This window comes from Portunus trituberculatus, chromosome 49 (genome assembly GCF_017591435.1).
Source record: "Portunus trituberculatus isolate SZX2019 chromosome 49, ASM1759143v1, whole genome shotgun sequence".
Classification (NCBI taxonomy): domain Eukaryota; kingdom Metazoa; phylum Arthropoda; class Malacostraca; order Decapoda; family Portunidae; genus Portunus; species Portunus trituberculatus.
Window position 1 is genome coordinate 18,523,596 of NC_059303.1, and position 17,113 is coordinate 18,540,708.

Here is a 17,113-nt window from a genome sequence, read left to right on the forward strand (position 1 = left end):
TCCCAACATGGCATCTTCCTTACAAAGCTCATATTTATTTGGGAACTCGGATAAGTTGCTAAATGTTTCATTGTACTGGTAGGGTAGTGTTGTGGTTCCTTCCTAGATTGAGGTTATTCAAGAGAGACATTTTGATGTGAGGCAACATTTACAATGAAAGCTAATCTTTTCAGAAACATTTACCACTTACCTCCATTTCCAGGCACAATGGTGAAGCTGTACAGCATCAGTATTCTGTACAAGGGGACAGAGAGCACCAGGACACTCAAGTCTGCGTATGACCTGCAGCAGTTTGGTTACTTCCAGCGGGGCTCCATCCAGGAGTTCATGGCCTTCACCAGCAAGATCATCACGGAGAGGAGTAACCCATGTTCCAGGCAGTCCATCAAGGAGCAAGGTGTGAGGGCAGCAGTTAGACCACTGAAAGACAAAGATGATGTATAGTGTTGTGGCTGCCTTATAAAATTCATTGTTATTCTGGACATCTGACGCTTGAGCTACCTATGTTATTGTGAAACATTTGTATTTTGCTCACAAGGAATACATCTAGATAACTTAACACATTATTAGAAGAATGCTCATGTCCCATTGTGCTTCTTTTGTCCATTTTTTCTTTATTTTTGCTACCATAATTCATTGCAGTCCTTGTCTTGCAGAGTACATGTGTCACGTGTATGTGCGTGCTGACAACCTGACAGGCGTGGCCATCTCAGATCACGAGTACCTATACCGAGTGGCCCACAACATGTTGAACAAGGTGAGGTCTAGCGCTGCACACACAGTGATGCTGTGGTGACGGCTGTGGCATACCAGCTCACAAGTCTTGCTTTAACTTCACTCTGTCTTGGTCTATAGCAGTACTTGTTCAGGAGAGCACCATTTTAAGGAATGGCTGTGGGAGAAATCAATACATGCACTCAAGTCTTAGTTATTGATGTAAGACTGGCTTAGGGCAACAATAAGTACAAAACAAAAACAAAAAAAAAACACTGACCTGCCAGTCTCTAAAAATAACAACTAAGTATGTACAAGTAGCACTATAATTATGAACACACGACAATTTCTGAAACAAAGGAGTATTAGGTAAAGTGTAATAGTCTCTGTGTCATGCAGGTACTGGACGACTTTGCAGCCAAGGTTCCCCCTCACTTGTGGCCCAACACGGAGGAGAATATGGTGCCCTACCCTGACCTGCCGGCCACACTCGCCCTCTGGCAGAACCCTCGTGATGCTGATTCCCTCACCAAGGTGCAGGAGGAGGTGGAAGAGACCAAGATTATCCTAGTAAGTGTGTGTGTAGACAGAAGTACACAGATTATGTACTGGGGTACACAGTATTGAAATGTTCCATTCACAAGCATTTCCCTACACAGTTGGTAATTCTTCCTTCTCTTGCAGCACAATGCCTTCACTGCTGTCCTTGAGAGGGGAGAAAAGCTCGATGACTTGGTTTCAAAGTCGGAAAATCTCAGCTCACAGTCCAAAATGTTCTACAAGACTGCCAAGAAGACTAACTCTTGTTGCAGCTTTGGATAACAGGCTGCTTTGCGTGTGGGCTGGGCCAAGGCAGTGGTGGTGGTGGAGGAGCCCGAGGGAGACATGAAGGTCGGGTGTAAGTGTCTCCTTCAGTTAGCAAAAAGTATGTGACCCACAACTCCACCCTTCATGAGATGCCAGGCTAACCAGGTAACAGTAAGAGCAATACCAATGGATTATTATGTATTAATGATGACTGGACAGAAGTTGGAGTATAAATATTTTTTGAATTTTTATTTTTACCCTCTGATGAGGAAACCCCACAGATATTTGTCCAGATGTGCTCCACCAGGGCTATCTGGGTGAGCAGGCTATGTTTTAGCTGCAATTGTGATGATGGAAAAGAAAATATTTTTTTAAAAATAATGCTTGCTAGGAATTTTAACTTTATGAACAAACCATTCCTGCAATATGTTGAGGACACTTACAAGTTGCTTCCAGCTGTGCCTAGTGCACAGGAAAGCACTAATGTTGACAAATTAAGCTATATTATTAAATTGTTAGGTTACAAATTTTGAAAAGGTGCTATAACCTTTAATTCTTCTGTAAAATGTTGTATTTATTATATCCCATGTGGCCAGTGTGACGGCTTTCCATTTGAAATTAAATGAGTCTCATGTTTAAGAATAGGAGCTTGATAGACCACCATGTGAGGGTCAGTAAGGCTCTGGTGCCAGCCATGCATGTAAAGTATTAAGTTTTGGTTATCTTCATCCTGTCATTTCCTTCATTGGGAATATGTTCAATGTAATAAAGTAATTTTTAGTTTATTTTAGAGGAATATTCTAACCTCATGTGGCTCAGGTGTGGATGGCAAAGTCAGCCTGTGCTTTCCATCAGCCTGCTGTCCATATAACACTGATTGTGAACATTGAAGTGTCTCTGTGTGAGCCAATTAACTGTTAAAGTGAAGGGAGGCATTAGTATTGCTTGTGTGTTTCATACAGACTGCAAGGTCACAGGACTATTAAAGCTGATTGTGCTGCTATGTGTGTTTTGTGTATGTATGTGTGTGCATGTATGCATAACTGTCCCATTGATGGTTTCCTGTTTGTGTATCAGTGTGTGTGTGTGTCATTGCATGTGTGTGAGTGATGTGCTTTGCTGATTTGTTGCTTGGTGTGTCAAGCCTGTCTAGATATTGGTGTGTGTTAACAGGAATCCCCATGTGTTTAAGTGTGCAGCATCAATTGTGTCTTACTGTTACTCAGTCTGAGGTGCACCAAGGTCTGGGAACACAAGGTTAGAGCATGGGATATCATCACTTAGGCAGAAATAAGAACATAGGAGAATATTGGAAGTTGAAAAAAACCATGAGGCCTACAAGTGGCTATCTATGTGAAGTAATGCCATGGCTCAAAGTTCTACCTGTTTAAATGCCAAACTATGTAGTGCATGTTTGACATCTCACCTTCATGCTCACACCTTGTATTTTGAAAGGCCTGCAGAGTGCAACTCAAGTACTGTGAGTGCATGTGTGGCCATGTGGTTTAGCAGCAAGAAAACATTGACACTGATACTGTCAGAAGGTTATATAGCATTAGAACTAAACATCTCGCAATACTTACTGCAATGCTGAATACAATATATTGATATCACAACTAGTTTATCACTCAGAATTGAGTGAATGTGCAAGGCAGTGGCAGAGATACATAGACTGTCTTGTGTAGCCTTGAGATAGGCAAGTCTGTAGGCACCAGCTTAAGTATAAGAAGGATGTAGTATATCATAGGGATCCATGTTTGTAGAAGTTCTCATCTCAGACAGATCTCATCATGTTAATGGCTGTGTTGTCTACATCAAATGAACTTGTATAACCTGATAATAAAGGTAAATGTTCATCAGTATGAATTGTAGGTTAGCCTTTTAGGATGACAAATTGAATTGACTGGGTTCGGTACAGAGGCTAAGATTATGACAGAAATTGCTTTGACCCAAGACTGAACTCACAGCCCTCTGGCAGTTAGCTAAGTAGGTGAGCCACCTGATCCTATTTTCTGTGAAGTGTAGGCTAAAACTGAAGTGATAAGGCAAAACATAAACTAGCTTGCTTAAGAAACATCTGAATATGGCTTTGAAACATTTTGATGTGTTATAAGGATCCAGATGATGATAAAACATGAACTACATAGTAACTGAAAAGACTTATTAATATCCAGTTGTATTTGAAGTGTCATGGAAAGACTGGTTAATCAAGGAGGCAGGATGAACTGGCTGTGAAACCATTGGTGGGAATTGCACAGACTAAACACTTAAGGAAATACAAATCTGATATGCCACTAGTGCAACCGTAAGTCCTGCCTGACCTATAGCCTCTTGGTACATTAACACTGCTTTCCAGCTACAGTGCAGTACTAGCATGCTAAACACCCTTATGAATGAAAATGCATTAGAGAAAGCAGCCAATTTCAGCCAATAAAGAAGAATGCTATCATATTATAAGATTTTCATACATTTTGCTAGATGGCACCACATGCATTGACACCAGCAGACCCACCACCAACTTGCCTCCAGTGCCCCGGTACCCTTGACTGTCAGGCAGAAAGGTGGTGGTGGTGGTGGTGGTGTGTACTTTCCTGTTCCTAGTGGTGAAGCACTGCTTGTCTGTAAATGTTCCACACAAGCCTGTGACATTGCACAAAGTGATCTGACAGCTTTGTTGTTTTGTATCTTGTTTCATCAGGTGGAGATTTGGTATGAGTTATTAGGGAAATGGTTGCAGTCCTGGTATGTTTATTCTATCTTACTCTTTTTGCTCATCCTTTTAACCCCTTCAGTACCATGCTGTGTTTCAATATTCATTCTGCTTACTATTTGATGATTTTACACAGATTCAGAAACTTGTGTAGCAATTAGAATAGTGAAGGCTGTTACCATTAATTTCCCATAGACTCTTCCTAATGTTAACAAAGTCATCTAATCATAGTCAAAACTCATGGTAAAAATGCATCCCAGTACTGAAGGGGTTAAGAAAATCCATAAGCACTGGTTATTTTTTTCATTGTGCATTTCAGTTAAGTACTGCTTTGTTTACTGTGTCTTGCATCTCTAGTGGATTCCTAAGAAAATACAATAAAATTCACTGAAATCTACAATATACTAATTAACTTCTTTCACTTAAATTTATTGCATTCCTCACTAACTGCCTTAGATCACTATTTCTAATTTTATTTATTTATTTTATTTATTTATTTATTTTTTGGTTTACTGCTTGTTTTGCTTCCTCTTCAATCCTTCACTGGACTTCTCATCTCCTTTTACTCACACCTCTCATCCTGGTGTTCTTTTCTTTTTAGGGCAATGAGGAGTTATGTTGGTTTGCTCTGCTGATGTAGAATAGCAAAGCAGACATAGTAACAGTGTGTGCACAGATACTACTTTGTATATATACAGTTTTCATCAGGCCAGTTATGAGTATTGATTTCACGATGAAAAATTTGGTAAAGTGAGTATATAAAAATTTAATTTTGTATTTTTCACTTATGTGCCTATCTTTTACTTATTCTTAGGAATTGTGCAATGTATTTATTTGAAGACATGCTAGGAGGGAGGTGCTGCAATGCACTGGTGGTGGTAGGAGGATTAGGAATTTGCTACATAGTTTCCATGCACTTCCTCCTTCCACACCTTCACACTCGCCCATCTTTTCCTCCTTATCCATACTATATGTCACTTGTCAAATCTTTTGAGTGCATCCATATATTTCCTGATGCTTTTTCATAATAATCTTGCACCTCCTTCTGTACCCTCCATGATCCACAACCCTGCAATTTATTTCCTCCTCCTTGCTTGCTGTTATGCCTCCTGCACCTTCCTTCCATTTCTGACACTTGTATCTATCATCTAACATCTTTACATTGTAACTCAACCTAATTTCTTTTCTTTTGTTGCTTCTCCTGCATCTTCCTTCCTCACTCTAACTCCTTAACATTCTTCCTCACCCTTATTTTTCCTTTTATTCCTCCTCCTACATTTTATTTCCTCATCCTGACTGTGACCTCTACCTTTAAACATTCTAATATTTTTCCTCACCTTGATTTTTCCTCATATATCCTTTCACACCTTCCTAAAACTAGCATCAACTTTCTACCATTCTTGCTCTCTTTATGTTTCCTTCTACTTCCTTCCTCCAAACCCTGAGACTTCATTATCTTCTGATAAACATCCACTATCCTCACATTCTTTTCACTAGCTAAATCTTTCTATTTATTCCTCTCTGAACATCCTCACAATCTATTTCACTTGCTCCACACTGTCATGCCCTCCTGCTCTCCTACACACTCACACCCATGCCAATACACTCCCTCCTGTCTGCTTTCTCACTCTAACTGTCATACCACCTAAGTGTGCTTTGTGTATATCTGTGACATCAGTGTATGTGCTAAAGTAGTATTATGTAAAACTTCCCCAATCCTCCATCAGTCTAGCAGATGCTACAGAATACATGTTACTGTACTACTACTACTATTACTCTTACTACTACAAGAGTTATTTTTTTATGTGAAATTAACTTATCTTTTGAAGAGAAAAAATATTTATGAGATTTAGTAAAGATGCTGAATAATCTTAATCATCATACAAGTGCATATACTCCCTATAATGTAAATACTGCATACCTTGTTGGCTTGTATGGTTATATTAATATATATTTTGTTTATACATACATTAGTTATTGTCATCAGGAGTCAAGTAACCTTATCCATTCACTTCCACTGTTGTTTATTCTACCCTCAGTCTTAGTCGTCTCATCTGCTTGTAATCTCCTTAGCAAACCTGACTGTTGATGGATTTTTTGCAGATCAGATGACTAGAAATAGATGTAAAGACACATGACACAGTGGTATTGAGTGGCATATGACCTTCCCTCTATGACTATACATGGATGCATAGACCACATCACCTATTTTTGACCACATCACCTATTTTTGAATCTTGAACTAATGTGTAGCAGCAGCATACTAACCTAAGACTTCATCTTGTATGGGAGTGCACAAGTATCATATATATACACCGGGAAAGACAATCCTAATCTTCTTCAGTCTTTTGAGTCATTACACTAACGGATTTATATACAAACAGAAAGGATACCTCAGGGCGAAGGGACGGGACTTGGCTTGGCAGGGAGGTAGGGTGGCAAAGGGGCTGGACTCTTGACCATAAGGAAGGATGGAGTGGGTGGAGTGTGTGTTGAGTGGTGAGTGCCAGTGAGTGAGTGGTGTAGTATCTTTGCACTCTTCCCCTTAACACTAGCTGGAAGGGAATGACTTGATTGCCCAGGTTAAATGAGCAAAAACATTTCTTTGATTAGCTTGAGTGGATTGCCTTAGCTGGGATAAATGACCTGGAATGACCTTGGTTGTCCAGTATGAATTGATTTTCCACCTGGTGTGAGCTACGATGACCTTTGTGGTATAGCAGTACAAGTTCATTTTCTTATCTGGTGTGACCTCAGACAAAGTTGATTTACTTTGAGAGGATTGAACTATCAGGTATGAGTTCAGATGACCTCATGTCCAGAGCAAGTGGATTTCCCCAGCTAGTGTGACCTTAGATGAACAGCTTGAGTGGTCGGACCTGTATTTGATCCACAGTGACGGGGGAAGAGTAGTGTGGCGGAGGAAGATTGTGGGAGGCAGGAAGGAAGACTGGAGACTGGGGAGTTGTGTTATGGTCAGTAAGGAGACGAGTGACTAGTCCTCCTAAATATTATTGTTCTTAGGTTTACAACTCTATTATTATGTGTGAACCAAAAAAAGTTGTCATTCAGTTACTCAGAGATGTTCAACAGTTATTGTTAGTTAAAGATGTCTTTAAGGTTATTCCATTATGAATATTATGTTTTAATGAAGAATAGATTAATGCAATACAAACATATTCATTTGTGTTATAGGTCTGCATAGTACATCCTGTCATGTTTTCATTGTTTGCCTTTCTGGTCAAACTGCAAATACTGGGTTAAATGTAGTCTGTATGTACATTGTATTCTAACAAAAAACTCAAATGTAAGATAACATGAATAATATTCACCAATGTCATGAGCAGAGTATGTACATCATGTTATGTTTGCATAGTGACCCCTTCTGGTCAAACTGCAAATAATATAATGACTTTACACTTTATGTTCAAACAAAAAACTCATTAAAAGTAACAAAGAACCCAATAAGCTCATCATTGTTTTACAGATCTTCTGCTCCAAAAGAATAGTGATATTTCTAGTAAGTTTACATTGTTGTTTATGGCAACATGTCTTCTCTTCCACAAAAGTAATTATGTATCTATAAAGTAAATCCTATTGTTTCTTTATTTTTCCTTCCAAAGAAATATCCACATGTAATCTGCAAATTTCTTCAATACCTGCATATTCCCCTCCCCCCACCAAGAAATATTGATGACCAAAAAGTACATCTCATTATTGTTTCTACATTTTACCCCTCCAAAAAAGTAATCATCTGTAGTGAGCATATCTCACTTGCACATCCTCCCCTTCACACCATACAACAAATACCAACTAGCGAAAGTTTACACACAGTTGACTTGAACGCTGACAAATTCTGTGTAGCATGGCAATACTGTAATGCTAAATGAATATCTACTTTTACTGTTAAGACCTTATTTTTAAGTTAATGATATTATGATGAGTCAATTAACCTTCCACAGACTAGAGACAGTAGCCACCTTGAACTCAACTGGGAAGAACCACACACACACACACACACTTTTCCTTTTTTCTTTTCCTGTTCTTTTCAGCTTACATTAAAGAACTCTTAATAAATATAATGGGTTATCAGCGTCCCATTCCCAGCCAAGTTTACCATCTACCTCTTAAAAAATGATACAGGTTTCTTCATTATTAAAACAAATAAGTTCAGAGGAATTAACACACACACACACACACACACACACGTCATCTCCCACTGATCCAAAGCTGTAGAAATATATATATATATATATATATATATATATATATATATATATATATATATATATATATATATATATATAATTTTCTTCCAGTATAATTGCGGTTCTATTGACCAACTGTTGTCTGTGGGAAGTTGGTGGATCCCTTGTATTGTTAAACCTTGCACTGCCTTCCCAGATTTTTTTATTTTTTCAATACGGCCTTGTTCTTTCGTATTGTTTTCCACGCCACATACCAATACTAAAGTTTATTCCAGTGGGGAGTTTTTTATGTATAAATAAATGTATCAAGTTGCCTGGTTGGTTTCAGTGTGCCAATCTGCGTGAGCAGGAAAGTTGTGAAGTACAGTGAATGACATGCGATGGAGGAAAACTTAAAAGGGATGAGGGTGAGGAGGAACGGTGAGCCAGAAAATGTGTTAGGTAAATAGGAGGGAATGAGGCGCAACATATCGCCGACAGAGGGCAATATTACGCAGCTGGCAAAACTTTATTGTCAGAATGCATGCCGCGACACACGGACCGCCCAGTGTGAACTTCCCGCACGCTGAACAATGCGGAAGTCATCATTGGACGCTTGAACGTTAGCAAGGGCGGGATATTCTTCATAAACCATGAGTATTGCAGGATCCACCACTCGCTCGGGTGGCGGAAATTTTAGAATGTTCCAGCAGGGCTCGGCACTCCTGAGGAGACGCCAACCAGGCACGGATAACATACTATTTCATCATGTAAGCCATCCAACCTTTCATGGAGAGCTTCAGGCTTGCGGCTCGTCGCCCTCGATGACTTAATGCTGGCATCCAAGAGGCAGTGTATCTGTGGCATGTGCCGGGACATGGCGGTGAAGTGTGTTCTTCATTTTTGAAGGGGCGTGAGCAGCGCGCCTTACGTCTTGTGCTTCATTGATTCATGGCGTCTTAGTTGCTAGGCAACCCGAGGACGCTGAGCTCCTATATGAATGCCAGGTCTCATTTGCTTGATTATTATAACCAGCCAGGTAGGACTTGAACTGGACAGGCGACATTAGTGCCACGCGAGGGTCTGGATGACAGTCAAGCGGCAAATTTAGCATTTCCAACGTGACCTGGGGAGGCGACCACACTGTCCGCCTGCAGTCGGGAGGAGGTCACCGCTGAAGGCAGACGCTGGTGCTGGTCTTGGCGAGGTGCGACCCCCGACCCTCCTGCTGGTACTCAGCGGGAGGACGTGGCTCGCTGCTGTGAGGACAACACCAACCACTGGCGAGGGCCCGCACGCACCCACTCCCCATACCCTGGGCCAAGGCGGCCTGCGCGGCGGCGGCGGCAGCGGCGAAAACGAGCGACTAGCGGCCCGAAGGAAGGTGCCAAGTGTGAGTCGGAGATGTAGACTAAGAAAAACAAAGTTGAATTTTAAGTGATCGATCCGAGTAGTGATTCAAAAGACTACGGAGCAATGATCATGATGGATGACTGCCGCACGCCCACAGGCCACCGCCCCATGCCAAGGGCACGCTCACACAACTGAAGGTATAGAGCGATTTCCCCCGTGGCCAAGACTCCTGCAGCAGCGAGGGTATTTGCACCTACGCCCTAATGTAGTGCTATTGATCACGGTGACCTGCGAACCATTAGCAAGAGATGTCCGAGTGACCGAGCGCCGCCGCGTGCCCGCCGCCCGCAGCCCAGTGTCACTTCCAGTAGTGGGCGTGGGTCCTCGCCGGGGTGACGCCACAAGGCTTCCCGTGCTCACATGCATGTCGAAGCGACGTGCTGACCACCACAGTAAACAATGTCCGTGAGTGCCAATCTTGCCAGAATGTACCGCGCGTTCTACGACCACTTTGTAGAACTTTAGGAATGTGACGCCCACCACTTGCGCCTGACCAGACTTACCGAACAAAGGAACTCACCACGCCACTGCACCCACCAAGCAGGAAGGAAGGAGCGATCAGTGTGCATAAACATTAAGTTTGCGTCATAACATCTGGCGGGTGTGCTGAGGCGGCCGTGACAGCTCCAGGTGTTCACGGAAACTGTCCGCGACTCAACAGGAACAGGTCGATAGGGATCAGTGACGCTCATTAGCTCATCACCACCCTGACGGCTCCTGCCGGGGTGGGGGCAGGAGGGACGGGGACACTGGGCCGTGACTCGCCGCGGTGTGAATGAGCTGAGGAGGACATGGGGCAGGCTGGGGGAGGCGGGGCAACTTTCCAGCTCTCCCCAGCCCGTGCCCCGTCCCGTCCGGCCCCGCCCCGCCCGCTACGAGTGTGACAAGGTGGCATCCCACCCCCGCCTCCTCAATGCTCCAGCAGCCCAAACAGAGGCAAAGTCAGTCTGCCGCCAAGACCAGGAAATGTGAGGTGAGTGACCCGTCGCCATGTTGCCATGAGGAAGAAGGAAAGAACACCAATAAGCAACGATAGCAAACCACAGTAAATTTTAATTGTTATATCTTACGAGGCTGTTCTCTGATGATCACACACACATACACACACACACACACACACACACACATACACTATCAAGAGAGAGAGAGAGGGGAACGGAGCAAGGAGGGAAAGAAACATAAAGAGGGAGAGGGAAGGAGGGACGGAGGGAAGGAGGAAGAGGAAGTCATGACGAAATGGACTCAGGGAGGGGAGGAAGGGAGGAATTAAGATTACGTCGAGAGAGAGAGAGAGAGAGAGAGAGAGAGAGAGAGAGAGAGAGAGAGAGAGAGAGAGAGCGAGCGAGCTGTCCAATTATATCTCATCTCAAAGCCCCGCAGCCAGGAATTAGAGAAGAAATATGACCTCACGGGAATAACACCTCACTTTCTTCCGCGTTTCCTCTTGATCCACCGACCGGCGCCGTGGACTGACTGACCCACGGTACTGCCCGCCAATACAAAGTGACGCTTGGCAAACATACATGACTTAGATAATATAACATGAAAACAAACTATAGGCGCTAGAATGTGTGTGTGTGTGTGTGTGTGTGTGTGTGTGTGTGTGTGTGTGTATTTACCTAGTTGTAGTTTTACAGGGCCTGGGCTTTATGTTCGTGTGGCCCCGTCTCCATATCTACACTTATCCAGTTTTTTCTTTAAAGCTAAGCACACTCTTTGTTGACACCACTTCTTCACTCAAACTGTTCCAAGTCTCAATACATCTTTGCGGGAAACTATATTTTTTAACATCTCTCAGACATCTTCCCTTCCTCAGTTTTTTACTATGCGATCTTGTGCTTCGAATGTCATATTCTTCTCTCAGGATCAGTTTCTCATTATCCACTTGATCCATTCCGTTAATCAATTTATAAACTTGTATCAGATCTCCTCTCTCCCTTCTCTGTTCCAGGGTTAGTAGATCCATAGCCTTTAGTCTCTCTTCATATGTCATCCCTTCAAATTCTGGAACCATTCTTGTAGCCATTTTTTGTAGTCTCTCCAACTTCCTTATGCGTTTTTTTTTATGAGGGGTCCATACAACTCCTGTATATTTCAATCTGGGTCTTATTATAGTACTTATCAATTTCTTCATTATTTCTTTGTCCATGTAGTGAAATGCTACTCCAATATTCCTTAGCAAATTATGTCTCTCTGAAAACTGTATCAATATGGCTTACCGGTTGATTGTTGATTGTGTGTGTGTGTGTGTGTGTGTGTGTGTGTGTGTGTGTGTGTGTGCGTGTTTTCAGAACTTCATTATTGCATTTTACTACCATGGGTGTCTTTCATGTTTTCAAAATGGTTTCCGCTCCGACTCATATTTTTAAACATTTTAGCCTCTGACAAGGGCCCTCTGCAAAGGTCACATATAATTCCTCTGGTTTTCATACTGCTTTTTTTCCATTGGTGATGTAGAATGTCTGAATTATCACTAGGTACATGAAAGCATACTTGAAGACGCCGATAACTTACACTACAGCCTATGAAGATACAGGAGAGAGATCCCGGAATGTTAAGAATAGTGACCCAAGTCTCATTTGCTGTTGTGTAAATTGTCAAAACTTTGTATGTGTATTTTCATTATTTTTTTAGTAGCTTAACAAATGTCTTATCCTGTGAATAAGGAAACACTTCAAACAGGCTGCGGAAAAAAAGTCTACGAGAAGTGTTTTCATTAAATATTTGAACTGAGGAGCAAATATGACTGAAATATGGGCTCCCAAAACACACCTACCCTAACTTAAAGGTGGCCAAGACACCCTCGACACCCTAAGCTAACCTAACCTAACCACCTAGACCTTCCTGACGTAAACTCCTTTGACATTATGACCCAGCTAGGAGGCAAGGCAAGGTGGCACACACAAACTATTGCTTCACCTAAGCTGGAGTCAGGGTACACAAAAAATTAAGTTAATCTTTTTAAAATACAGAAACATCTAAATATACAACAGTTTGACAAATACTCCCCGAATTATGAAGAACTTGAGGTGGCATGTGTCCTGTGGGGGGACTTTGGATTGTAGCAGTTGTACAAGAAAACCAGACTCTTTATGATCAGTAATATCCATAATAAACATTGGTGCTTCGACAAAGTGCTTTTTATTTTATTCATTTTTTTATTTATTTTATTTCATTTTATTTTTTACCATAGAAAAGCGCTTTATTCTTCATTTTCTTGCACAGCGGCTCGGTATTGTTGATGTGCGTGATTGTCCCTCGGGTCCACAAGCCTGATGGGGTGGCTGACAGTCAGGCCTCGGTATCCTTTATCTTGTAGACCCCTGTACGTTTTTTTCCACCACTCATATATATCAGTGCCAGGAAGGATAGGGTCTTTTATTAAGGCAAGGAACATTTTTCCTATTCTGCTGCTGAACGGGAACCACAAACACTCTTAAATTAAGTCATGCACCCAACCATGCTCCCGATACACGCCGTTGTCCTTCCACTAACCTACTCGCATTATATTCCTATTTTTCCACACTTACTCTCATCCATTTCTACGATCTTTCCTTCACTTCCAATTCATCCACCTTTCTTACAACACACCACCCAGTCTTCACCTCTCTACAAGAAAGAGCCCAGTCACTAATGCCCTTGTTACTTTATTTTTTAATTCACATCGGAAAAAAAAAAGAAAAGAAAAATATTTACGCTTGCAGGCTGCCATATACGAACATAAAAAGTCTCACTTTCTTGCCACGAACGCTTTTTCTTATGTCCTATTACGCTTTATTTTACAAAGTTATTTTCATGTTTCTCCTGATAGTTTAACAAGTACTCTATCCTGTGAATAAAAGAGAATAAAAAAAAAGCATCCCTACACTAGGCTATACACGCTGTCACAAGGTTGTACAAGAGATAATACAAGTTTCAAGAAGCATTTTCACAATTCTACCTTGTGAATGTGGAAAACACCATGAGAAGCTGAATTTTCGTATATGTGGGCTGAGAAATAATAGTCTGCATGAGAAAGCACAGCGTTTAAAGAATACAGATTAAAATTTTACGCTAAACTTGGACCACACCATTTCATCAGGCTTGCGGGGGAAAGTCACAGTAATCAAGGGGTTTCAAGAATCGCCTACACTACATGTAAAAAGATGGCTGAAGGAGTGCTTTATTTATTCATTTGTTTATTCATTTATTTTTTATATGGTGGTACCTTATGTATAGAAATGGTTTCGAAAAGACTACTTGATCATTTTCTTTCATCCGTTTTTATTGTTTAACTTTGCGTTCTCTCTCTCTCTCTCTCTCTCTCTCTCTCTCTCTCTCTCTCTCTCTCTCTCTCTCTCCTCCTCCTCCTCCTCCTCCTCCTCCTCTTCCTCCTCCTCCTTTTCCTCCTCCTCCTCCTCCTCCTCCTCCTCCTCCTCCTCCTCCTCCTTTTCCTCCTCCTCCTCCTCCTCCTCCTTTTCCTCCTCCTTTTCCTCCTCCTCCTTTTCCTCCTCCTCCTTTTCCTCCTCCTCCTTTCCTTCTCCTCCTTCTCCTCCTCCTCCTCCTCCTCCTTTTCCTCCTCCTCCTCCTCCTCCTCCTCCTCCTCCTCCTCCTCCTCCTCCTCCTCCTCCTCCTCCTTTTCCTCTTCTTCTTCTTCTTCTTCTTCTTCTTCCTTCACCTCCTTTAACTTAATCTTTTCCTTTCTCTATTTCCCTTACCTTTCTTCCTCCTCCTCCTTCACCTCCTGTAACTTAATCTTTTCCTTTCTCTATTTCCCTTACCTTTCTATTTCCCTTTTCCTCACATAGTTCTTATTTTAAAGTGACTGAAAATTTATAAAGAAAGCTGTGCCGAAACAAGAAAATACTAATCAATTAGCATTGCAATTAACGGAAAAGACGCCGTGACAACAATGCAAAATTATCAGCCAGTTATTGCAGGTTACTTAATTATTCTTAAAGCAGAAAGAAAACATGTTGACCAAGCATTACAATTATGGATGAAACACAATGATAGTAATGCAAGGCGCGCTTGAGGGAGGGCGGGCCAGGCCGCTCTCTCTCCCATGTCTGGGGTGAGTTGGGTGTTAGCAGTCCAGCAGATGTCTAAGAATCACCTCGAGGTGACTAATATAATTTCTCTCAGCCTTCTCACTCTGCGTCTTCTCTTGGAGTACCTACTATACTGACTTGCTTTTGTCTTCAAGTAATAAGACATTGGTCCGTACTGAGAAACGCTTTGCTTTCTCACCACGACTATTTTCAAGGGTCGCAGAGATGATTAGCGAGATTTTCAAGTGTTTCTCCAATTGATAATGTAGAAATCTTGTTACTTGCCTCGAAAACCCTGAAAAATAAAACATCTTAAAATACTACTGTAGATCTAAATAAAGTCCTTTGAAATAGGTAGTGGTGAAGCACAGAAGTGTTTGAGAATACGAGCCAATAAGTGACGACGGTGAAGGATAGCTTTCATATACTCTAAAGAAAAAAAAAAAAAAAAAAATGTCTGTTGATGAAGATTCAATGAACAACATGCTGTCCACTAAACATAAGCAGCCAGTAGCATGCTGGAGAGCGTTGATCCCTTGACGTGCTCCACCCAGCAGGGGCTCGTGCCTGTAGCGTTCATAAACAGAGTATTCTTCTACTACCACCACCACTTCCTCATGACTTGCTCCTCCTCCCTTTCCTCCAGAACGGCAAGACACTTTCCCTGAACGTAAATGGGGGTCGGGTTTTTAAGACCTCTGACCGCCCTAGAACCCGCCCCGCCGCCCACCTCTATGGACCACACCGCACCCGTACCGCCACTACCACCACCGCCTCCGCCGCCCACCCTACCCATGGCTACCGCGCGGGGCACCAGCAGGCCCCGCCCGTGCCACGCCAGGACCTGCAGATGACCCCACTCACGGTGCCCCTCCTGCCCCATGTGCCGCCCCGCCCCATCCTCACCCAGCGTATGCCGACCCCACTCAGGTAACGAAGTGAAGCTTGTTACTTATCATGGTTTCAGTGTTCTTTTATTATACACATTACTAGTTATTCAGTACTGAAGTGCTATTTCAATGCTACTTTAAAGGTGTAAATTACTTTCTATTAGGTAACAAAATGAAATGCTAATTTGATGTTGTTTCAAAGGTATGCTTATAATTCTTTACTGAAATAATAATTAGTTTTCTTCCTTTTTTTCGATTGCAAACTGAATAACGGCTTGTCTAGATTCAACGAGACTCTAATTTAAAATATCTTCAGGTAGAAATGAAAAAAAAAAAAAAAAAAAAAAATTCCCAAATGCTATTAATAAGAGAAAACTTAATACTTTGTCCCTCAACCCAAGCGTGTTTCATTTCTCTTCAGATCCTCGCGTGTTTACTCCGGCCGGCGTGCTTCTCCCAGCCGCCCCAGTGCCCCGCCCCCCGGCCAGGCTCAGCTCACGGCCCAGATTCAACTGCTGCGGCCCAACAACACTCCCGTATCAGTGGAGAAGGTGGACCTCGATCGGTGAGTGTTGGTGTGCCCCTTACGTCATGCCTTCGTGCTGAATGTTACTGCGTCTTATTTCTGCTACTTCTAAGACTCCAGTTGTAGCTATTGGTGTTTTCAGGGATGTCTTTTTTTATGATTTTAAAGGTGGCTTACGAAGAGTTCTATAATTTTTCGGTACTTCTAACAGGCTGACGTGGAAGTCATTCTGATTTTCAAGGATGTGTTTATGATTTAAGTGATAGTTTAGCAAGATTTCTTCTACTTTTCTTTTCTTTTAACACTCCGGTTGAAGTCGCTGGATGTTTTTTTCATGATTCTAGTGATATTTATGATTCTAATGGTATCTTGGTAAGGGTTCTACTACTTTCCCTTGCTTTTAACCCCCCCAGTGGATGCTAGTGAGATTTCCAGGATGTGTTCGTCACTCTATTGATAATTTTGCAAAAGATTCAATACTGTTAGAGCGAAAGACAAGACATGCGATTATCTGAAGGGCTTTTGTTGTCTGGTTATCTTTTGTAATCCCTTTTCCTCCTCCTTTTCTATCCTAATCCTTGCATGTCACGTCACGCTCCTTCTCCACCTTCTTCTCGTCCTCTCCTTTCTATTTCATTCTGATTCTAGTCTTAGCGTTCTGTTTCCTAATCTTCGTCCTTCTCTACAGTCTGGTTCTATCTTTTCTCATCGTCTCATTCTCGTGTGTGTGTGTGTGTGTGTGTGTGTGTGTGTGCGCATGCGGGAGGAAATACCCAGAACTCAAACTACTCGCCAAACACAACTCCTCTCTTTCTCTCATGCTTTCCTTTGTTGCC

At 42.1% G+C, this 17,113-nt stretch overlaps 2 protein-coding genes and 1 long non-coding RNA gene across 4 annotated transcripts in view; 2 read left to right on the top strand and 1 right to left on the bottom strand.

Annotated features, from left to right (window-relative positions):
• Nucleotides 1-201: 201 nt before the first annotated feature.
• The window catches only part of LOC123499208, a 17,124-nt gene continuing 212 nt past the window's right edge, over nucleotides 202-17,113 (bottom strand). The window contains exon 2 of the long non-coding RNA XR_006672928.1: nucleotides 202-420. This is a non-coding gene — a long non-coding RNA (uncharacterized LOC123499208). The remainder of the gene's footprint in view (nucleotides 421-17,113) is intronic.
• Nucleotides 208-7,823, top strand: LOC123499204 (synaptobrevin homolog YKT6-like). Its single transcript, XM_045246938.1, has 4 exons — nucleotides 208-397; nucleotides 657-757; nucleotides 1,114-1,284; nucleotides 1,399-7,823. The coding sequence occupies exons 1-4, from the start codon at nucleotides 208-210 to the stop codon at nucleotides 1,534-1,536; spliced, it is 600 nt and encodes a 199-aa protein (XP_045102873.1). The 3' UTR covers nucleotides 1,537-7,823.
• LOC123499200 (leucine-rich repeat-containing protein 49-like) overlaps nucleotides 9,058-17,113 on the top strand; it is a 36,687-nt gene continuing 28,631 nt past the window's right edge. Inside the window, exons 1-3 of one of the 2 annotated variants that reach the window (XM_045246930.1) lie at nucleotides 9,058-10,804; nucleotides 15,508-15,791; nucleotides 16,173-16,316. In XM_045246930.1, the coding sequence (XP_045102865.1) occupies nucleotides 10,745-10,804; nucleotides 15,508-15,791; nucleotides 16,173-16,316 (488 nt within the window). In that variant the 5' untranslated portion in view covers nucleotides 9,058-10,744. The remainder of the gene's footprint in view (nucleotides 10,805-15,507; nucleotides 15,792-16,172; nucleotides 16,317-17,113) is intronic. The other variant, XM_045246931.1, reaches the window with a different exon arrangement.